This window comes from Sus scrofa, chromosome 3, assembly GCF_000003025.6.
Source record: "Sus scrofa isolate TJ Tabasco breed Duroc chromosome 3, Sscrofa11.1, whole genome shotgun sequence".
Classification (NCBI taxonomy): Eukaryota; Metazoa; Chordata; class Mammalia; order Artiodactyla; family Suidae; genus Sus; species Sus scrofa.
In genome coordinates this window covers 1,352,583-1,375,642 of record NC_010445.4, presented here as the reverse complement: position 1 = coordinate 1,375,642, position 23,060 = coordinate 1,352,583, and the positions used below count along the sequence as shown (strand labels likewise).

Sequence of the window (23,060 nt, the reverse complement as noted above, 5' to 3'; positions counted from 1 at the left end):
AGATCCTTCACCGGCTGTGCCACAGTGGCAGCTCCGAATCTTTGTGTTTTTATGGCATGTACTTTATGGTGTTTTTCTCTTCCATTTCTGATTTTATTTATTTGAGCCTCGTCTCTTTGTTAGTTTAGCGAAAGCGTTGTCAATTTTGCTTATCTATAAAACAAAACAGCTCCTGGTTTTGTTGGTTTTTTTCTGTTCTGGTCCATGGGTGGTTGTCTGAGTCCACGTTCTCAGAGGGCTAACAGCTGCTCCGCCACGGGGATGCCTCTGCTTCAGGCCGCACTGATGGGGCGTGATGGGATTGCGCTGTTTTCCGGCTTCACTTTAAACCCCTTGAGCCTCCGTGGCCCAAGGGCTTGCGAAGACACAGATCCATGGGGTCCTCCGCAGCCCTGGCGGCCTGGGGGTGCAGCTCAAATATTGCTGTCCCACAAGTTCCCAGGGGTGCTGCAGCTGTGGCCTCAGGCCCCCCGCTTGAGGGAAACCACATTGGGGTGGACGGAGCCAGGCAGGGTCCATGCAGGTGCCCGTGGGGACCCTCTGGGCGCCTCGTGGGGGTGGAGCCGGGCACATCCCAGGGTCTGGGAGGGGTAGCACAGCTTCGATGGCTCGGTGGTCCTGAGGGCTGGACGCCTCCATCCTGTAAGCTGCGCTGGAGTCAGGGTCGCCCATCAGAGCCCCCGTTCCAGGCCGAGCTCCTCGCATGTGTGGCCCACACCTGCCATCAGGCTGCTGTCCACGCGAGGAGGCCCCTGCCTAGAAGGGCCCCTGACGACTGGCACTGTTGCCTCCTCTTTCTTCACACTTTGTCACAAGTGCATGTGTGAAGCAGAGCCCAAAGGCAGGGGGCCGAGGCCCCCGTTTCGTTACGTCCTTGTGACCTGTGACCTTGGGCCCTGGCCTTCCCTGGGCTCCAGCCCCCGTCCCCCGGGGTGTGGGGAACCGGCCATCAAGGGGCTTTGCAGCCTCCTGTCCCCGCTGCGCCTGGGCTCCTGTGCTGGTGGGTGCTGGGTCTTCAGTTCTCACTTGGAGATTAAAATAGCCCTGTGAGGTCTCTGCGGCCCCTGCCTGTCACGCTACTTTTTCACGGAAGTGTGACACACTCACAAGTACACACATCGGAAGCTGGAGGCATGTCACACAGATGGAGACACGAGCTTCACAGCCCCTGGGGTCCCCGCTCCTTGGTCCTGAGTCCTTTGGACAGCGGGACTCCCGCCGTCTCTAGAAGCCCACTTTCTCTGCGGCTGGGTGACAGTGTGACAGCCCCACTGTCCTGGTCATCTCTCAGGGGACGCCGTAGTCGGTCAGCGTCTGCCTCCTGACCGTGACCCTGCCCCCGGGAGACCGGGACGCCTGGCACAGCTGCGCCGGCCTGGCAGGGGAGGGGCGCGGGGGGAGCCCGGCCTTGGCCGCGGTGGCGCCCCCCCGTGGCCCTGGTCCCTGTACGAGCTGCTCGAGGCAGGCCTCCCTGCGGAAACGCTGCACGCGCTTGATCCCGGCTGCGGTGCGGGGTCGCCCTCCTCCCGGGCCAGGCTGCCCCTTCCTCGGGCCTCTCGGGCGGCCCGCGCCTTCCTGGCGTCCATCACGCTGCGGTGTTTCTGAGCCGCGGGTCCCGGGGCGGGGGGGTCCGAGAAGCGGGCTGTGTGCGTTTGGGGCGGGATTGGGGATGTCGGGCTGAGCGGCCGAGGCACAGACGAGCCCTCAGATGCCTGTTCATCTCCGTCCGTCCGCTGCCCACACGTCGCGTCCTCACAGAGGCCTGTGGCGTGACCTGCACCGTGGCCGTCCCACAGCCTGGCCCAGGGTCCCCGGTGGACCGGCCCACGGCTCGGGTCTGGACTGGCCCTGGGACCCCTGCTCAGGGCCGCTGCCCGCTTGCCCACGCGTCTGAGCGCAGAGCTGTGGGAGGATGCTGCTGCCCCTTGGGTGGCCCCCCCGAGGCCCCCTGCGTGCCCACGTGCCCGCACTGCGTCACGGCTGAGTGGCCCCTGCCCACGGTGTCCCGGCGGTTTCGGGGTCTCCCTGCTGTCATCGGCGGGTGGCGGGTGGTACAGATGGCTGTGCGCACGCGTAATGGTTTCTCTGGAGCACGTGCCTGGGGGGCCACTGGGTCAGAGGCCACGGTGGGGCAATTCAGAGTAATTTCCCGGGTGGTCTACTGGCTTTTATTCCCACGCTCCGTGTGAATAAGATGCAGCTGACTCCCATCCGCCCCAGCTGAGCGGAGCCAGGATTCTTTGTTTCTGCCCATCTGATGGACACAGAGTGGCCTTTCCTGTGGGCCAGACCACAGGCAGACCTGGCGGCCACGTCCTGGTTGCCTCCTGCCTACCCGACGGCTGTGCCTTTTCTCGGCGCTGGACCTGAGGTGCGGCCGAGCGGGGCTGAGAGAAGCTCCTCCCGGCCGCAGGACCAATGGCCAGCTGGTCGGTGGGGTCCTTGGGCGGGTCTGGCTGTGGGTTTTGGTCTAGTTTGTCGGGGTGCGCCCCCAGGCCCGGGGCTGCGGGCTGGTTCCCCTCCTGCCTTGCCCCCTCCTCCGCTCTCCCTCCCTCCCTGGCCGGGCAGCTCAGTGGCCTGCGGGGGCTGCCTCGGCTCCATCGGGACAGTCACTCTCACACCGCCCGGAGAAGCGTGAGGCCAGTCCCGAGCCCCTGCCTGTCGCCGTGAGAGTGAGCCTGGGCCTGGGGCAGGCTCCGACCCCTGACCCCGGCTGTGACCACGCCTGGTGTGGGGGAGGGGCCCTGCCTGCATCCCGGGGTCCTGTGCAGGAGGCGGTGGCCGGGGGGCCTTGGGTTTTCCTGGATGTCGATCCCATCAGAAGAATCTCCAGTTACTGCTTCCAGAACGTGAGCTTGCCAGGCAGAGTCAGTTGCTGTCCCGTTCTCTCAGCCCAGGCAGTAACTGTCCAGCCGAAATGCCCCGTCACCTTCGCTGAGTGGGCTCGGCGGACGCAGCGCTGTGGTTCCTGCGGCCCCTTCTCCACACGGTGGGGATCTGGGGCCTCCCCGGCAGCCTTGGGTGCGGTGGAGACGGGGAGGTGAGGGACCTTGGGCCCCAGGAGGAGACGCCCCACTGACGTCACGTTCTGTCCTGTCTTGAAGGTTCAGCTGTCACAGGCCCTGGAGGAGCTGGGAGGCCAGAAACAGAGAGCCGATGCGGTAAGTCCCCGAGGCGCACGTGGTCGGTGGCCTTTGCGGCCAGCCCGCAGCCTAGGACTCGGGACCGTGGCCGTGGTCCTCGCCGTCGGAGGTGCTGCTGCGGCGGGGGCGGGGCTGGGCTGCTGAGTCCCCGGCCCTGGCCGGAGCGTCTAGGGGCCACAGCACGCTGACCCCTGACCCTGCGGGTGTGCCCAGAGGACAGAGCCCGCAGACCGCGCCCTGCCCCACTGCTCCAGCGCCACATGTCTGTCCTGGGGGGCAGTATGGCCCAGAGCCGGAGGCGGCTGTGCACCGAGGGGCCCCTGGCATGGGGGGTGTCATCGGAGAGCTGTGTCCTGGGGAGGCAGGAGGGCAGGCTGGACCTGCGGAAGTCCTCGAGGATCGCCTGCCGGGTGCCAAAGCGCCTGCTTCTGTCGGTGGGGCTGTGCCAGGGAGTGGGAAGAGTCCCGCGCTGGGGGCAGCGGGCGGTCGTGGGCAGTCAGACATCGGCTGCCTGGCCTTCAGCCCTGGGGCGCCGGCGCTTCCTTGCCGTCCATGGCTCGTCCTGGCTCCTTAAGGGGGAACCTGTGTCTGGCTGACTGTGTCCCCAGTGGGGGGAGATGTCTTTGAAGAGGCCCTGGAGGCCTGGAAGCTCTGTCCCCTGGCCCGAGTGGGCGTGGGTCTGAGGCTCTTGTTTCCATGACGTCCGTGAGGCGGGAGGAAGGCGAGATGAAGCCGTGCGGGTCCGGGCAGGTCCGCAGAGCCGGAGGAGAGGGCACCCGGGGGGCTGGAGCCTTGGCCCTGACCCAGCCCTCCCCCCGCCCTGGGGCCTTGGACCCGAGCTGCTGCCTTGAGTGGAAGGGAGGCCAGAGTCTGCTGCGCCCCCTGGCTCCTGGCTGCAGGGGGGCCCTGGGCTGCGGGGGGGCGTGCCTCCGCCAGCGCTTCCCTTGTGCTCAGCCCGTGGGGTCTGTGTCCTTTGCATGAGGCGCTCAGGGGCCTCGAAATCCTCATGGCTGGTCCCTCTTCTCGCCCCGTTAAACTGTAGGACTTGCAGGGCCCCCCAAGTGTTATTTCCCATCTCCAGGGCAAGTCTGGTGTCATTCAGGTGGACAGCCTCCTGGAGGCCTGGCGCCCCAAAGCCTGCCACTGGGGGACCTCAGGAACATTCTCCTTGGGGCGTCGGGAAGATTGTGCCTGGTCCCAGTGTCCTCACCCTGCAGGGGCGGTCGCAGTGGGGGCCTGGCTCCTGCCCTGCTGACACTCGCTGAGCGCAGAGGTGAGGCGCTGGCCGCCTGGTGCGCGCGGGCGGGACGCTGTGCCCTCTGCGCCCAGCTCTTTCCACCCTGTTTTTGGCTCTGAGCCGTCACTGCCTCCTCAGACGGCTTTTTCATTTCTGCCTTTGCTTCCCTCATCTTAGCTTATTTCATGCTGTTTATGGCACATCTCTCTTCTTCCCAGTTCAAGGGACGGGCAGAGGTGGCAGCGCCCAGGGCAGGAGTGCAGGCGGGCCGCACTCACTCCGGGAGCCTGTGAGCTCCGTTCTCCCTCCAGAGCTGGCTCAGGGGGTCTTCCGCAGCCCCCGAGGAGATAAAGGGCTGGCAGACCGATGCCGGTGGCAGCCCGGAGCCCGACGGACCTGTCCTCAGACCCGGAGGGAGTGGGGGCACCTGGGAAGTGCCCTCATTTGGTCCTGGGGAAGACTCTGCTCTGATGTAAAGCCCTCACTGCTGGAGGGGCAGGAGGCTGGGGGCGGGGAGTGACCAAAGCACATGGGGGGGGGGGGCTGGCTCTGCGTCCCCCCACCTGTCTGGGGACAGCCTTGGTAACAGTGCCCCCAGGGGCTCCTCTGGGTCTGCACGCGCGGGGCGGGGGGGAACCGTGGCTCCCAGCCTGCAGCTCCCTCACCTGCTGTTGTCTGGCCCGAAGTCAGTTCACTGTGTAGGAAGAAAAACAGAGAAGAAAAGGAAAATTTAAACATCTTTAGCTAACCGCAGAGGGCAGGACAAAGACAGTTTGACCTTTCTTTACTAATGAACAACCCGCGCCAACGCGTGATCGTAAAAAGCACGATTCTTGCTTTTCTCCTTAAACGCAGTTAAATCCCGCGGAACGCGTCTCAGGCCTCAGCTGCCCTGACGCGCCTCCCCAGTCGGGTCGGGCGGCCCTGGCTGGAGAAGGGAGGTTTTTGATTCTAGCTGTGCGAAGCACTCTATTCCTTTATAAGTTCAAGGAGTGAGGACTGAAGATGTGTTTTCTGATTCTGGGGGCCTGCCCGCCAGGCCTCCTCCGGGAGACGCTGTCTGGACGGAGAGGAGAGCAGGCCCCAGCCCAGCCGACCGCCTCCCGCCACTCTCCTCTGCTCCAGCTCCGGGCAGGCAGTGTGGTCATGGCTCCATGCAGCCCGATGACCAGTGCTTTCCAGCCGGATCACACCACCTGAGGACAGCGCCATGCGGAGGGGCGGGGGGGGGGGTCACCCCAGGCCATCCCCCTGGGCTCTCCCTCCAGAAGCACTGGCAGTGCTTGCTCTGGCTCCGAGGGGCTCAGGCACGGATCGCAGGGATGGTGGCGCGAGCACTTGTCACCCCGAGGGGCTCTGTCCACCCCAGTGGGCCTTGCTGACGCTGTGACGCCACCGTCGAGGGCCAGTGAGTCACCGGGGGGTGTGAGCCTCCATTGTTGGGCACCGGCCACCGTCATCCGAGTGTGCCCACTGCCGGTGGCTCCGCGTTATCCTAGCCTGCCCGCGAAGCCGGCTGCCTTCCGGTCAGTTATCCAAAGCACCTCTGGTTGTGTGGCTGGTGGTGACTCTGCAGGTTCTGGATCCGTTCTGGCATGACTGGAGCACTTCGTCCTTGGCGGGACTGTCGCATCGGAGGTGATCCCTGGGACCGAGAAGAGCGGGCCTCCCCCAGCCGGGTCCTCCGCCTCGGAGCACCTGTGCCTGCCCTTCCACCCCAGACGCCTGCCTTCTTGCCTTTTAACACGGAGAGAGAAGCCTTGCCAGGTGGCATGAGTTCCCACGTTTTAAGAGGTCCAAGCTGCTTAACGAATACGACTAGGAACCATGAGGTTGCAGGTTCGATCCCTGCCCTTGCTCAGTGGGTTGACGATCCAGCGTTGCCGTGAGCTGTGATGTAGGCTGCAGACGCGGCTCGGATCCTGTGTTGCTGTGGCTCTGGTGTAGGCCAGTGGCTACAGCTCCGATTCAACCCCTAGCCTGGGAACCTCCATATGCCGCGGAAGCGGCCCAAGAAATGGCAAAAAGACAAAAAAATTAAAAATAAATAAATAAATAAAAGATAAAAAATTAAAAAAAAATAAATAAAATAAAAGGTCCAAGCTGGGAGTTCCATCATGGCTCAGTGGTTAATGAATCCAACTAGGAACCATGAGGTTGCGGGTTCCATCCCTGCCCTTGCTCAGTGGATTGAGGATCTGGCGTTGCTGTGAGCTGTGGTGTAGGTTGCAGATGCAGCTCAGATCCCGAATTGCTGTGTCTGTGGCGCAGGCCGACAGCTCCGATTTGACCCCTAGCCTGGGAACCTCCATTTGCCTCAGGAGCAGCGCTAGAAATGGCAAAAAACCAAGAAAAAAGAAAAGATCCAAGCTACTTAGGGAGGCGTCAGTCGAGCCGAACTGCTGGGTCTCCGAGGTGGGCCCTTCGCCCGCTGGCCCCGGGGGAGGCTGCTGGAGGCCGGCTGGAGACGCTCAGCCTGGGCTCCTCGTGTCTCAGGATGAGGCCGCTGCCCGGGGGGGAAGTGGACTCACACGATTGCATCGCTTAGCTGAAATCCTCTGTCGCGGGCAGGGCTGTCAGAGGCCGCAGGGGGTTAGCGTAGGGGGTCGGCCACTACCCCCGAGCCCGCCTTTCCCAGGGACGTCTTCACCTCCTCCCCGCAGGGCGGGTGCGGGCCGCCCGAGTGGGCGAGCGTCGGCCCCACACCCCCTCCCTTGCTGCCTCTGAGCACGCCGTCGTCTTTCACCCTTCCGTGTCATTCTGCATGCTGTTCCTGCCTCCGGGATGTATTTTCAGCCTCACAGAACCTAGTTCTCCCTCTGGATGGAGGACAGGCCTCCTGGTTGAGCCTGTTGCTGCCCCTTCATGGCAGCCACGCCGTCTTCCGTTCTCCGTTGGCGAGAGTGACTGTGGCGGTGGGCACCACCCCGCTGTTGTCCTTGTCACAGGCGTGGCTTTGGGCCTGCGTTGCAGCCCTTTGAACACAGGCCTATTGCTGCTCACAGAGGTCCCCAGTGGGGTCCAGCGCGTCCCCACGAGGAAGGAGGCGCAGCAGGCGGGCGGGCGCCCCGGGGCCGGGCAGAAGGCCGCCGTGCTGGCGTGTGTGCCGAGTGGCCGGACGGGGACACAGGAGGAAGGCCTGCCTGTGGGGGACCCGGTCTTGGAGGTGGGCTTGCCCGGTCTGCAAAGAGCTCGTTGGAAAATGCTGGTGATTTCGTTTCTGGCCTCACGAGGACCCTCCTGCCCGCCTGGCTTTTAAAAGAGCCGCAGCTGGAGGAGGTGCCACGGTGGCCGCGTGACGGGCGGCTCGGAGGCCGTCGGACAAGCACCACCTCCGCGCGGCTCCGCACCTCCGGGCTGTGACCGTTCTGCCGTCGTCGTTCTCAGTGCTGTCGCTGTCGTAGACGCTCCCCCGGTGCCTCTCGCCGGCGGGGAGCTCGTGCCAGGTCCCGTGCAGCGCGCCCGCAGGCACGGGCACCGCTCAGCCCCGCCGCGTCCGCGCGCCGCCTCGGCTCTTGCGACCTTCACTTGTTTCCTCGTCGTGAGCTTTGCCCATTTCCTGCCGGGCTTGTTCCCGGGCGTTTTGTCCTTCCTGTAACCTGTTTTGTCCTTCAGCGGCTGGCTCCGCCGTCCCTGCGGGATGTGCGGTCAGGGACGGTGGCGCTTCGGACATCTCGGAAGGTGAAAACCCCAAAGGGTCCCACCCGCAGCACGGGTGCCGAGTGAGCGTTGGTCTGTAACAGCCACAGAGCAGTGACTGCTCCGTTTGTCTTTTAAAATGGTCCATGAGCGGAGGTCCGTGCACAGCCCCCGCCCCCCGCCCCCGCCCCGAGCACAGAGCGCCCCTGCGTCCCTTGGACGCCTGGCTCTGCAGTGACCCTCGCTGGGGTCGCTCTTCCTCCACCACCGGTTTCTTACTGTGTCACCTCAGGCTATTTGCTGCCACCGTGCCGTCAGCTTCCGGGCGTCTTCTCCAGCCTCCCCGTGCGTTTGCCAGGGCGCTGGGGTGGTGCTGGGCAGGACATGGTCTGGCCTTGGCGCTCACGCCCGCGGTCGGGCCCGGAATATCCTGGAGTCTCAGACGGTCCGCGTTGGGGGCGGGGGAAGGGGCGGCCCTGGGCCCTGCCAGCCAGGTGGCTCTGTCTGCACCCCCTTCCGTAGGCGGACTTGGCTGGGCCTCCCGGGACGGGGTGGGGGGTGTTCCTGCCGGAGGTGACTGCGGGAGGAGGCCGTTCCCGCACCGAGACCTGCACGTCTTGTCGTTTCTTCTCTGGCAGCCAAGGAGGTCTGCGCCCAGCATCCATGGAGATCTCACACCAGGCCTGTTCTGTGCCTGCGTTTTCTGCAGAGGGAGTTTCTGCTTTCATTGGATTTTCCTGGAATTCCTGACCTCCGGTGTTCACAGCTGGTCTCGCGGGAGGGGGGCACCTGGACGCTGCAGTCCAGCCTCTGGACCCTGTTGGAAGCACACGTACACAGCACCCCGGGGCCAGGAGACAGGGCAGCAGGACCCGAGGTCCAGGCATTGGCCACGGTGGGTTGCCTGTACCGTTTCCAGGTCTGGAGAATTTGCAGCTTTGTTTCTGGCTTTTTTCAGCCAAAACTAGGTTTCTATGTCTGCCTCTCCAGGCCTCCCGCCTCCTCTTGCCTTAGCGCCCAGGCACGGTTCACCCACCACATCTCTGTCACCCACTGCCGGGCTGCCCTGGACCGTCTCTGCAACCGCCCGGTGCCTGGGGGTTTCAGGAGCGTTCTCTTTCCTGGCAAACACGCCAGCTCAAGAAACGCCTTTGGCCCGAACGTGCTCTCCAGCTGGGCATCCTTGGCTCTGAGGTGAAGGTGTGTCCCCGCTCAGCTGAGCAGCTGGGTGAGCTGCTGGTGGCCACCTCTGACCTTCAATCTGGTGTGTCCCTCCAGGCTGGATGGGAAGTGACAAGGCGAGGCCTTTTTGGCCCCTCTCACCCTGACCAGGCAGCAGCGGCCACTCCGGAGACATGCCTGGGTGCCCGATGGCCCAGGGCTGAGCAGAAGGGCAGCTCTGACAGGGTTCCTGCCTCTGTTCTCAGCTCCTCTCTTCCCTGGGCCACCTGGCAGCCCTGCCCCACGGGGCTCTGGGGAGGTCGGCCTGAACCCCTGGGATGCGGGCCTGTGGGTGGACGGCCCTGGAACCCGGGCCTCAGCTCCACGGTGACTGGGAAATGAATAGGACGTCCCCTCCTCCCCGGGCCTGGTCCTGCTTTGGGGTAGGGGAACTCCCCCGGGCCGGCCAGTGCATCCTCTTGAATTTAATGCTCGGTCTCTATTTAAAGGTTGTGCTGGACTAGCGAGCGTCCCTTGGGTGCCATTAGCATTCAAGTTTGATGACGCTAGGAGCCGCGAGTGAGTCTCCTCAGGAGAGGGAGGGGCCTTGTCACCAGGGGGCCGCAGGGCAGTGCGGAAGGCAGGTCCGCCCCGAGCCTGGCGCTGCTCAGGGTCCGCGCCCGTGCAGGGCAGCTCTCCTGGGAGCCCCGTCTCTGAGTCCTGCTCCAGATGGGCTTTCTGGGCTGCCGTGACCCGTCGCTCGGTCCCCTACGTCTTTCCCCCTTTCGGGAAGGTGCCTGTTGCTCCTGAGAACAAGAAGCTGTGTTCATGTCTGACACACTTAGACTTGAGTCCTGAAAGTGCGGCCAGACTCTGCTTCGTAGAATACAGCTGTTGACTCTCTAGCCAGACGGATCAGACAAAGCAAAGACGTGAACTTCCCCTCTCGGGCGTGAGAGAAGTGACCGCGACGCACTTAGTCTCTGGGTGTGGGTTTTCACCCGCGCGGGCCTCGCGGGCGTGCAGGGGCCCGCGTGTCCCTGATGGCTCCCGGCGATGAGCCTCTCCTCGTGGGCCTGTTGGCCTTTCGTAGATTTTCTTCAAGAAAGGGTCTCTTCTGTTCCTTCACCCGTTTTACATTGAACTGTCTTCTTGCTGTTGAGTCGGAGGAGTTCGGTAGAGATTCTGGCCGCTGGACACAGTTTGCCGGTCCTCTCTCCCGTCCTGTGGCTCGTCTTTCCTCCCTCCAGAGTGTCCTCTGGTGCATGAACGCTTTTAGCTTTGCTGCTGTCCGGCTTATTTTTCTTTCTTTCGTCATTTATGCTTTTGGTATCATACCTAAAAAGCTATTGCCAGATCCAAAGTCTCGAAGACGTATTCCTGTTTCCTGCTGAGAGTTAGCTTCAGCTCTTACATTTATTTATTTATTTGTTTGTTTGTTTAATTTATTTTGCTTTTTAGGGCCACACCCTCAGCACATGGAGGTTCCCAGGCTAGGGACCTAATGGGAGCTACCGCTGCCGGCCTACGCCACAGCCACAGCAACATGAGATCCGAGCCGCGTCTGCGACCTACACCACAGCTCACGGCAACACCAGATCCTTAACCTACTGAGCGAGGCCAGGGGTCGAACCCGCAACCTCATGGTTCCTAGCTGGATTCATTTCTGCTGCGCCACGACGGCAACTCCTTAGCTCTTATATTTAGATTTTGATCCGTTTGGCGTTAATATTTGAGGATCACGTGAGCTAAGAGTCCACCTTCCTTCTTTTGCATGTGGGTGTCTTGTTGTCTCCGCACCGTTTGTTGAAAAGACGTTTCTCCCCCGTCCGCCGTCCTGGCCCTCGTCAGCTGTCACGTGACCGTCACGTGGGCCTTGGCGTCCCGGCTGCGGTCTGTCTCCTTGGTCCACACGCGGGTCCGATGCCACGGCCGCTCTCGTGTGATGACGTCTGCTTTGCGGCAAGTTTCGAAACAGTAGGCCTGAGTCCTCCCATTTTCTGCTTGTCTTTCCAGACGGTCTCGGCTCTTCGGGGTCTTTTGCAGCCCTGTGAGTTGTAGGGTTTGGCGGGCATCACACCGGCGCGACGGATCAGGTTGCGGAGTGTGGCCGTCTGATCAGTGCTCCGCCCTTGAACCCACAGACACGGAGCGTCTGCCCGTTGATGTAGCTTGTCTTTATTTTAGCCGCGGTTTCTGGTTTTCCGTGTGCACGTGACCCTCGAACAAGCAGGGGCTGGCGGCCTCAACGCTCCCCACAGCTAAAAATCCAAGTAGTCGGCCCCTGGAGACGCGGCTCCCCTGCACCCAGGGTTCGGCATCCGGGGTTGTCCCGCACTGGGGCCCTTCCTGCTGGGAAGAGTCCGTGCCTAAATGGCTCAAACCCACGTTGTTCAAGGGTCTTTTGCCTCCGTGGTTACACGTATCCGTTTAAGTGCTTCCTTCCCTTTGATGCCGTCATGAATGGAAGGTTTTTTAAATCTCGTGTTTGATCCTTTACTGCCCATGTGGAAGCTGCCGTTGATTTTCGTGCCGTTGATTTTATATCTCGTCACCTTGCTGAATTTAACGCTCTGTGGTTCTGGGGGATCGTCGGCACGTCCGCAGGTGGACGCAGCCTGACCCCTTCCTTTCCGTGTCGGATGCTGTTTCTTCCTTTTTCTGGGCTGACTCCTCCGGCGAGAACTTCAGTACCACCTGGAATCGCGGTGGGGAGAGTGCTCGCTCTGTCCCACCCCGGATCTTAGGGGGACGTCCAGGCTCTCGGTGGACTGTGGTGTTAGCCCTGGGTTTTAGTAAATACCCTTGGTCGTGTTGCAAAAATCCCCTTCTGTTCCGTGGTCTGTCGCCTATTTTTATGATGAAAGGTGTTGCACGTTTGCCCAGTGTTTTTTCTGCCGCAGTTGAGAAGGTCCTGTGGGGACCTGTCCGTTGTCCTGGCCCCGTCATGTGGTCCATGACCTGCGTTACCTGACTCCCGTCCCCTCGCACTCCCAGTGTAAACCCTCGCATTCGTGGTACAGGATCCTTGTTTTTTTTGCCTTTTAGGGCCACACCCGCTGCACATGGAGGTTCCAGGCTAGGGGTCAAATCGGAGCCACAGCCGCCAGCCTACCTCACAGCCGCAGCCACGCGGGACGTCGTGGCACATGACCCTTTAACGTGCAGTTGCGTGCCCTTGGCCCGTGTGTTGCCGAGGGTGTTGACGCCTGTGTTCAAAGAGGCTCTGGGCCTCCGTTTTCCTCTCCTCTGGCACCTGCCCCAGCTCTGCTCTCGGGGTTGACGCCGGGTGCGCAGTATGAGTCGGGCAGGAGGCCCCCTCGTGTCCGTTGTGGAGCAGGTGGAGAGGGTCGCTGTTGCTTCTCCTTGAAGGGTTTGGTGGGAGTCACCAGTGAAGCCTCTGGTCCTGGAACTTTCTCTGTGGGAGGTTTTCCCTTATGGCGGAGCTTCCTTAGCTGTCAGGGGTCTGTTCAGAGCCTCTCCCCTGGGGGAGGCACCGCAGGTAGCGCCAGTGCTGGGAACGTCTTGGTTGTCTGAGTGTTGGGGTCCAGGTGTGCCCAGTGTCCCCATGTCTTGAAGGGCTCTGGCAGGTCCCCGCTCCCCTTCTCTCTTTGCGTCTCTAGTTGCGGGCGTGTCAGTTCCGCCCCCTGGACCAGGAGGTCCCCGCGCCTCTGCCGCGCTCTCCTGTCTCCAGGCTGCCTTCCCGCTGTGCTGAGCTCCGGGCTCACGGCCTGCCTTGTGCCTCCCTGAGCATTTTATGCTCCGGGCTTCTGCCTTTCTTGGCCCTGCGGGCGCGCAGCCCCAGCCAGACCCCCGGGCCAACCCGCCACACGTGCGATTCGGGGACCGGCTCCACTGGTGCTCTTTCCGTTCAAAACCTTCCTGTTCTCACCGTTTCTCTTTGTGAGTAGTTTCTGTCGGGGTGTCTTCAGATGCTCCGGGTTTTCCTTTTAATGTCTGCGCTGACACTAGGACGATTCCCGTATCTTGTATGTTTCATCTCTTCACGTTTTACTCTGGTCTTTTCTTTTTCTTTCCTTTTCTCTACCTGACTGTTGAGAATACGGGTTTTCGTTAACTGCTTTAAAGTTATTTTCAGAGTTCTCATTGTGGTTCAGCAGGTGAAGAACCCAACTAGGATCCATGAGGAGGCAGGTTCCATCCCCGGCCGCGCTCAGTGGGTTAAGGACCCGGCATTGCTGCGAGCCGCAGCGTGGGTCACAGAGGCTGTCAGATCTGCTCCGGCTGTGGCATAAGCCAGCAGCTGCAGCTCCAGTTCGACCCCAGCCCGGGAACTTTCATGCACCACAGGTGTGGCCCTGAAAAAAAAAAGAAAAAAAGACCCTCTCTGCTCCTTCTGACTCCTGTGTTGTTGGATGCTAGACGCCTCTGGGCTCCTGGATGGAGTCCTGAACCTTCTTCCCGAATGCAGCAGAGCTGCTTGGAAATGGGTCAGTCTTTCAGCGGCCTTGTTCTGTGTCAGAGGAGGTGGTGAGGGCATGGTTTTCCGGAGGCGGGCTTGGCGCTGGGAAAGCCTGACGCTAGCACGTGGCCACCTGCAGGCCTTCCCCAGGGCCCTTCCAGAAAGCTCTTTTTCTTGACCTCCTTAGAGCACTGAATATTTCTTCCAGAAGGTGGCGGAGAGAGTGCTGTTGCTTTAGAGGCGCCCACGGCACAGAGATTTGTGGGAAGAAAGGAATGAAGGCGAAGTTCATGTCCCAGGTGCTCGCTTGGTGCCAGGGCTGTTGGGAGGCCCCAGTTGGCTGGGCCGGGGTCCGGTTCAGGCCAGTTCCCCAGCTTTCCCCATCCCTGCTGTTGTGTGGTTGGGCCCCTGGCTGCTGTCCTGACTGCAGCACGTGCCAAATCGTGTGGACCTGGCCCATGGTCCCTGGCAGGTGGAGCTGGGGTGTGGAGAGTGTTTGCCCAAGGAGCCTGGGCAGGTTCACTCTCGGGAGGCTTAGGAAGAGAGTCTTGGCCCGTGACCTCCGGTAAACAGTCCGCAGGTTTGCTGGTCCCTGTTGCGAGGCTGCCCAGCCTTGTACTGTTATTCTCCGGTTTGTCAGGGGAGTTTTCACCTCTCCGTAAATATTGCACTAACCTGTGCAGAACAGTTGCTTGCAGAAGCCGTGTGGCCTCCTGGCTGCGATGCCCCTTGGCATGTGCTCTGCCCCTCCTGTCCCCCTGCCCACACGGTAAACCCCTCGTCTCGCCTCCTCTGCGCGCCTGGCTCTGGTGGGGCCTGGCAGCCAGTAGGTCATGGCGAGGAGGTCTGACTGGGGTCCGAGCAGCTGTCCTACCCTCCTGAGCTCTGCCTTGTGCTCTGGGGGGCAAGGGCCACCTCGGGCACGGGGCTCGGCGTGACTGCAGGCTCTTCTCCCAGCCCTCACGTCTCCCACGTTCTGGGTCTCCCGTCAGCTCCCGCTGCCCTCAGCTCCTCCTCCGTCTGGAGCCGGCCCCTGGCGTCCCGAGAGGACGTGCCGAGCCTCTCTGCTTCCATCCCCTGCATCCGAGGTGGCGGGTGTCTCCCCACTGGACACAGATGTGGCCCTGTGACCTGCCCTGCTGCTGTGGTCTGAGGAGGACCACTCCCAAGGCCCTCGGGTCCTCGAAGGCCATCGAGATGCAGAGGGGTGTGCTGTGGCAGGAAGGCCGTCGCCCTGGCCAGTCAGTCTGTGGGGCCTTGGCAGGTGCTGTCCCGAGGCTCCAGCCCAGAGGACGAAGTTGGGTGGAGGGAGATGCAGGCTGTGACGCTTTGCTTCGTGCTCGTGGCCTGGCCGCCCCGTGATGCTGGCCCACTGGTACAGTAGACGCCGCCCTCTGGGGCGCTGATGGGCAGGCAGATCCGTTGGACTTCTGACGCCGCAGGGAGCCCGGCCGTCAGCGTTCCCGGGTGACCAATGACCAGGAGAGGCCACCCCCCACCTCCGGAGGGCTCGCCGAGACGGAAGTGCGCGGAGAGCATCTCGTGCTGCTTTGTCCTGGAGTTTGGCTCCAGGGCCAGGCGCAGGCGACGGAAGCCGTTGGCACCTGTGTGGCGCAGGGCGGAGCTCGGGGGTGAAGGTGGAAGAGGCAGCGGGGTCCCACGCCCTCTGCCGCGCAGAGGTCACTGTCCCCTTGGCGAGCAGAGGACATCAGGCTCAGAGACTTTCGTGTCCTTAGCTCCAGGGTGGGGTTGGGGGTGGGACAGGGTCCCCATCTTGACTTGGTCCCTGAGCTCCGGGCACTGTCTCTGCTCCAGGACGGGGTCTCCCCCACCCCCTCCTCCCACGTGGTTGGGGCCGCAGGGCCTCCGGGGTCCCGCCCGGTGCTGCAGGAGCTGGTGTGGAAAGAGCAAGGGGTGACAAGCCCTGGGGCGTGTGACGCCCTTGGCCTCAGCTTCGTCAGCCGCAGACAAGACGCGGCGGCCTCCGAAGGGGCTCGAGGCTGAGCCCGGCTGGCCCGGCGCTTTCCGCGGCCGCAGGCGTGCTTGTGCGGCATCCCTGGGGCCCCGTGGTGCACCCAGCCCCGGCCCTGTATGCGAGGCCGCCTGCAGCTCCCTGGCGGGTGCCTGGAGCAGGCACGGCTGGTCGTTGACGCCCCTGAGGGAGGCGCGCGAGCCCAGGAAGGCAGGCACGTGTGTGCGAAGATCAGTGTGCGAAGATCAGAGGCGGAAGTGGGCAGAGGAGCCCACGGGCAGGGAGGTCGGGGAGCGGGGGGTTTGGGGGGGGCCTTCGGGTGGCCCTGAGGTGGGCAGGCTGGAGCCTTTCCCGGGGTGCGTGCTCCCGACGGCTCTGCAGCCACCACCGCGGGGCTCAGGGGCAGAGGCTCTCAGAAGACGCGGTCCACTTAGTCGCAGAGGTTCCTCGGAGAGAGAGTGGCCGGCTGCCGCGCTCCCCCTTTCCGTGACCCCCCTGCCGCTCCGAGCAGCGCCCATGGGTTCCCTGAGGCTCAGAGGTGGCTGGGCCCAGCCGGGGGGTGTCACCCTGAGAGCTGGGGAGGGGGTGCTCAGCCACACTCTGTGCTGGGGGGTTGGAGCAAGGGTCGTGTGCATGAGGCGGGTGTGAGCGGGCACCTGTGAACGAGCGAGCGGGGGCAGGGTGCTGGGGGCGGAAGCCTCAGGCGCCCCTGCGTCCTCGCCGCAAGCTTGTGTCCCCAACCCTGTGGGCCCCGAGCACCTCACCTTCTGAACCGGGAAGAGGGTTCAAAGTGGAGTCCCAGCACATCAGCCTCTGGGAGTTCCCGGGCCAGTCAAGGCCCACGTCTCCAAAGTATGCGGTCAGTTATGACCTGCGGGGGCTGCAGCTTCCAAGTGGGGGCAGCCCATGGACGGGACGGCATCTGAGGTGGATTAAAAGTGGGCGAGCGGGGTGCACATGGAAACCAACATGCAGACGTGCGTCGTGAGTCTCGCTGGCTGGCCGGCATCCTGGGCCAGGGACCGGCCGGTGTGCGACGTGGGGGGCAGGACTCGGTGTCTGCAGAGCAGGACAGGGGAGGCTGGGGACTGAGGGGTGGGGACTGCAACCTGGCAGAGGTGGGGGTGCCGGGTGCAGGTGGGGCAGGAGGTTCCAGGGGTGATGAGGTTGACGACTCGTTAGTCACGGGTTAGGGTGGAAGGGCCTGATTTTGCTTTAAACACGGTGGTACTCCCTGCCCTCCCAGCAACCATCCCAAGAAGACTGAAAACCAAAAGACAAGCTTCAATTTGGGCAGAACAGGAACACATGCAGCTAAAACCGAAGCCTTCAAAGAGGAGGGTGTCCTCAGCACGGACTAAGCAGAGGTGTCCTGGGAAGGAGCTGGCGGGGCATCTCTCGGAGCACCTGTCCCTGGCGAGGGTGCTCGGGGAGGCAGCCCAGCCCCGCACTGCAGCCGTGTCGACTCGCACACGTAGGTCTTCCTGCCTCACGGATGAGAGGAAGGGAGAGTTTGCTCTCGGAAAGCGCGTGGCGTCCTCGCTCTGGCCAGAGGGAAGCGGTGAAGGCGAGTGAACTCACTCCGAACCCTCTGACGGGTTTAAAGTCAGTTCAGAGCCCCATGCTTCCCTCAGCACAGGCCTTCGTACAAAGCTGGATGGACGAAATCTCAGTGTCAATGATGAGTAAAACGGGAGCATCACACCATTTTGTAAAAGCAAAAATTTTGTAGAAAAACAAGTAACAGGATAAATTTCAGGAAAAAAACAATGCCATTGAGCAGATGACAATTTTATTTGAACATTTCGCCAGGAAATAAGACTTACGCCTCGGGTAGAACACTTGAAGCTGGCACAGAGTGCCAGCCCCCAGAGAGCGGAGGGGCGACCAGAGGAGGGAGGAGCCGTGGGGGTGGGGGCGGGGGCGGGGAGACAGGTCAGCAGGGCCTGCAGCGGGTTTAGTCCGCCTCGTTGGAAGAGCTCCCAGTGTGCAGCGTGCGTGCTCTGCATCCCGGTGTGTGGAGGTGACGTGGGCTCTGCCCTTCTTGGGAAGGGAGATGGTGGAGCAGGTCAGAACGCCGGTTTTCTCATTGTCAGGAGCTGAAAATTAAACACACCATTTAAAGGTGAGATCAGTCACATCCGAAAGAATACAATACCTAGGAATAAACCTACCTAAAGAGGCAAAAGACTTATACTCTAAAAACTGTAAGCCACTGATGAAAGAAGTCAAAGGCGACACAAACAGATGGAAAGGTGGGCCCTGCTCTTGGATTGAAAAGTCGGTATTGTCAAAACGCTAACCACCGAGGCGACGGTCAGCGCAGTCCCTGTCAGGTGACCAGCGATGTCTTTCACGGAACCAGAACAGAATGTCTTAAAATTTGCATGGAAACACAGAAGACCCCACATAGCCAAGGCAATGCCGAAAAGAAAAAAATGGAATCCCTGCCTTCAGACTATACGCTAAAGCTATTGTCATCAGAACAGTATGGTACCAGTGCAGAAACGGATAGATGGATCCGTGGAACAGGATAGAAAGCCCAGAAATAAACCCACGCACCTGTGGTCAACGAATCTGCGACAAAGGAGGCAAGAACATGCCGTGGGGGAGAGTCAGTCTCTTCAGTGAGTGGGGCTGGGAAAGCTGGGTGACTACACGCAAACGAATGAAACTAGAACACTCTCTAACACCAAACACAAAAGCAAACTCCAGATGCATTAAAGACCTGAATGTACGGTCAGATGCTATAACGTTCCCAGAGGAAAACATAGGAAGAACACGCTCTTTGACATAAACCACAGCAACGTCTTATTTGATCCAGCTCCTAGAATAATGACAATAAAGACAAAACCAGTGGCCCCAATTAAACTCGAAAGTTTTTGCATAGCAAAGGAAACCATTGAAAATAGAGAAAGACAACCCACAGGACTGTAGAAAATCTTTGCAAATGATGCAACCGACAAAGGCTTAATCTCCGAAATGTACAAACGACTCATACAACTAACTCAGCAGTTGAAAAAACAGCCCAAACAAAGAATGGGCAGAAGATCTAAGGAGCCGTTTCTCCACGGAAGACGTACAGATGGCCAGCAGGCGCATGAAAAAGTGCTCAACCCCACTCGCTGTTAGAGTGCAAATCAAAACTGTAAGGAGGTACCGCCTCACACCAGTCAGAGGCCATCATTCGAAGGTCAACAGACAGCAAATGCTGGAGGGGGTGTGGAGAAAGGGGAACCCTCCCGCACTGCTGGTGGGAATGTAAATTAGTACAACCAGTCTGGAGAACAACAGTGTGGCGGTTCCTCAGAAAACTAAATACGGAACCACCACATGAGCCAGCAGTCCCACTTCTGGGCATATGTCCTGACAGAGCATTCATTCAAAAAGATGCCTGCACCCCTGTGTTCATTGCAGCACTATTCACAATAGTCAAGACATGGAAACAACCCCAGTGACCGTGGGGTGATGATGAATGGATGGATAAATGGATTAAGAACATGTGGTACATATGCACAATGGAATATTACCCAGCCATGAAAAAGGTCAAAACAATGCCATTTGCAGGAGCATGGATGGAGCTAGAGGTTCTCATACTGAGTGAAGGAAGTCAGACAGAGAAACACCACATGGTACCGCTTATGTATGGAGTGTGAAGTATAGCACAGATGATCAGTCTCCAAATTGGAAGCAGATCACAGACGTGAGGTTAGACTTGCGTTTGCCGGGGGGGGTGGGGAGAAGGGGAAGGACAGGGAGGGTGACAGATGTAGACTCTAACGTTTAGAACAGGTGGGCGATGGGGTCGTGCCGCGCAGCCCAGGGAACCGTGTCCAGTCTCTTGGGTTAGAACCTGATGGAAGATAATATTAAAAAAAAAAAAAAAGTGTGTGCGTGTCTTTGTGTGGCTGGGTCACTTTGCTGTGCAGCAGAAATCGAAGCAACCTTGTAAGTGAACTGTACTTTAATGAAAAAGTTAGTAATAGGCCTGCGGACGGGGTGCTGTGGGAACAGGTGAAAGGGGATGCACTTAGGCTAAAATAAAGCTGATCGATGCGTGGGATTTCCTCAGGTAAAGAGGAGGGGATAAACGTGAAAGAAGGACCCGATGAGCTCGGGTGGTAGGCGTGGGCTTCGCCGTCGGAAGGGGAGCAAGAGGTGCTCGGCGCAGTAAGTTAGCGGGGCCGTTGGAGACAGGGGAGCGTAGGCGCCACACAGCCGAGTCCCGCGAGCAGCCGCCAGGACAAAACCATGAACCTTTCTGGTGGTGAGGAAGCTCTCACACAGAAAGGTGGCAAGTGAGTTTGCAAAGTGAAAGCAGAAAACAGCAGCGTACAGCACATCCGAATAAAGCCAAACGGATGCTGTATCAGGTGCAGTATAAATGGGCTGGATTCGCCCAGTCAAAGGAAAAGCCTTTCCGACGGGGTCACCGAGCAAAGCCTCGAACCGCCGGGTAGTACGGGTTGCAGAGGCACGAGGAGGCTGGTGCCAGTGGGAGGCAGAGGTGGTCGTCTTGGTTCCAGGTAAATTGGAATTCGAGCCAGGAAGCGCTGCAGAAAACGGCGGGAGGTCCTTTCCGGTAACACAGGTGGAGGAACCTCTGTGCCCAACGTCACCTGTCGTCAGTGTCAGGAAGCCGGCACGAGGAAAGCTGCCACGGGAGACTTGGCCGCCCGCCGCTCCCGGGCGTAGTGGCATTTACTCGACTTCTCCATGGTGGGATAGAATTTATTCGACTTCCCAATCCACACTAGAGCACGTGGGCAAAGAATAAGTAGCTGGAAGAGCGGAAAGGTCTGTTTTATGTTGAGAGGAAGACAGACCCACACTGACCCTTAACCCTGAAACTCAAAGAACACTTGTTCACAGCTCACGGAAAAACATGAACAAAAATGCATCATGCATTAGATGGTAAAACCTTTAGACATTCACAAGGTAGAACCAGTACAGACGACTTTCTCTGATCACAATGAAATTTGATATTAACACAACCGGAGTTCCCGTCGTGGCGCGGCAGAAGCGAATCCGGCCGTGAACCATGAGGTTTCGGGTGCCATCCCCGGCCTCGCTCCGTGAGTTAAGGATCCAGCGTTGCCGTGAGCTCTGGTGTAGGTTGCACACGTGGCTCGGATCCTGTGTTGCTGTGGCTGTGGTGTAGACTGGCAGCTGCCGCTCCAATTCCACCCCCAGCCTGGGAATTTTGATAAGCTGCAGATGTGGCCCTAAAAAATTAAAAAAAAAAAAAAACACAACCAAGAGAAGAAAAAGTTCCTAATACCTGGAAACTAAGAAAAGTAAGAAAGAAAGAAACAGAACCGAAAGAACCCTCTGTCTTAATCCTTAGGTCGAAGAAGAAATTCAATTCAAAAGTACGCAAAGTCTAGACAGCAGCCTGGACGGAAACGCTCCCCTCGGAGCCCGTGGAAGGGCTGGAGCGGTGATCAGAGGGCAGGTCACAGGCTTCCTTATTTCTGTCGTGTAGCAAGAAAGAAGGGCTGTGCGTGGAGTCGGCACCCAGCTCGAGAACCTGGAAAAGGAGAGCCAAGCAAACCTCAGTGAGGGAAAAAGCAGGGCTTTGTAAAGATCAAAGCGGAAGTTAATGAGAAAGTGAAAAATGATGGAAATAACACATAAATCCAAATGCCTGTGCTTTGAAATAAAACCAGTTAAACTTATTCATTATTCACAATCCTAGTAAAAATTTAATAAGAGTGTTACCACCCCAAATAAGAAGCTCGGCGTTACCGACCGCAGGGGCCGGTGGGGGGCATTCCGTGTGTCCTGGGGGCCAGGGTCCGATCTGACCTGGACGGGTGCACGGGTGCTCGTGCGGGGCCCCTGAGTGGACACGCAAGGGCTCACTGCGCCGGGTGCCTGCCTGGCCTCAGCCGGAACGAGGGCGCGCGAAACAAGCGGACAGAGCTGGAGCCCGTGAGTTCTGCAACGAGGGAGGGAGGAATCCTCCCCCTCCCGTTGAAAATAAAAACGGGCAGGAAAGGACGAATGCTCTTCTAGGAAAACCTGACCTGTCAGTACTGACTCCCGGAGAAGGCCTTTCAGACAGACCAGTTACCACAAGTGTGTCACAAAGCAGCCACCCCAGCGCCCGCCTGCCCCGTCTGCCACCAGCAAAAGGAAAGCAGTGGAAACCGCATCCTGCGGGTTTCCCGGTTGCCCAGGGAGGTGCTGGGCATGAGGTCCGTGGGCCGTGCGCACCTGCCCCAGGGCGTGAAGGGGCGCGAGTCTCAGGATGCGGGGCCATCAGGTGCCCGAGAGCGCCCAGTGCCCGCGGGCTTTGACGGGGCAGGACTGCTGGGCTGATTCCAGGACAGCTCCTTCCAGGGCGTCTTCCCCACGTTTGCTTAAAGGCCTTTGACACCGTCCGGCAACCAGTCCTGGTTTATCTCTTAATAAAATATTAATATGTGGCTCATTTCTCGGCGTGATAAAATACATCTATTCACCCAAAAAAGGCAAGCTGTAAATAAGGCTCCAGGTTAGTTCCAGTGAAGCCACAGGCAGGTCAGGCTTGTCCAGGCTGGGAGACCCAAGCTGTCACCATGAGCGGGAGGAAGAGACCCAGGGGTAAATTCTGGGGGGCGGGGCTGGGGGTGGAGGCCCAGGATCCGGATCCGGCCTGGGGTCCCACAGCTTGAGTGGTGTGATGCGCTGGCTCACGTGGCCTCTGCGCAGCCCGGGGTCTGTGAGAAAGGGCTTTGGGCCTTTAAAAAATTATTGTAGTCATGGGGGGGTGGTCCCCAGACTCGTGTGATGGCGGTGGCGCAGAACAGGAAGTCAGCGGTGGCGTGGAGGTGGCCGTCAGTGGGCGGGGGTGGCCGCGAGGGCTCTTCCTGAGACCGCCTGTCCCTCCCGGGCTGGGGGGAGAATTGGGTGGGAGGATAGGACCTCTCCCTGCGACGTCAGCGCCTGACGGTGCCAGCGTTTTGCTGGGAGCAACAGGAGGAGCACAAGGCCTCGGGCGCAGGCGGCGGGTGGCGCTCCAAGAGGGGACGGAAGCGGGTGGCAGAGCTGAAAGGACAGTCCTGTCATCCTTGCAGTGACCCACACACCGGGGTCCCTGAGGGTGGACTGGAGAAGGGCCGGAACCTGGTCTGAGGACCGTGGCCCTGAGCCTGCAGCTGACGGGGCCTGGGTGTGACCTTCCAGCACCATCTCTCCTTGGCGGCCTTCGGAGCCAGGGCACCGGGCGCTGCTCTGCACGAGCGCTCTGCCCGGCCCCTTCCCGTGTCCCTGCTCCTGCACCGGGTCCAGTGGGTGGGCCCCACGCCCTGCTCCTCTCCAGCCTTGGCCACGCCTAGGTGTTGGGCCCTTAGTCCCACGGCCCATTCCCGGCAGCCACGTCACCTGTCTTGTAGAAAGACTACAAGGAGCAAAGCAGGTAAAATACCAAGACTGTCAAGGCCAGTCAGCGCCTCGGCAAGTCGGGAGTTTCCCCAGCTGCTGCACCCCTCGTTCTCCTGT

At 60.4% G+C, this 23,060-nt stretch overlaps 2 protein-coding genes across 2 annotated transcripts in view; one reads left to right on the top strand and one right to left on the bottom strand.

The window, feature by feature from the left end:
- The window catches only part of MAD1L1 (MAD1 mitotic arrest deficient like 1), a 323,281-nt gene that overhangs the window by 183,704 nt on the left and 116,517 nt on the right, over positions 1 to 23,060 (top strand). Inside the window, exon 13 of the mRNA XM_021085975.1 lies at positions 3,105 to 3,161. Within this exon, the coding sequence (XP_020941634.1) occupies positions 3,105 to 3,161 (57 nt within the window). The remainder of the gene's footprint in view (positions 1 to 3,104; positions 3,162 to 23,060) is intronic.
- LOC106509613 (translation initiation factor IF-2-like) overlaps positions 16,685 to 23,060 on the bottom strand; it is a 28,042-nt gene continuing 21,666 nt past the window's right edge. The window contains exon 4 of the transcript XR_002342195.1: positions 16,685 to 17,674. The gene's annotated coding sequence lies outside the window, so the exon portion shown is untranslated. The remainder of the gene's footprint in view (positions 17,675 to 23,060) is intronic.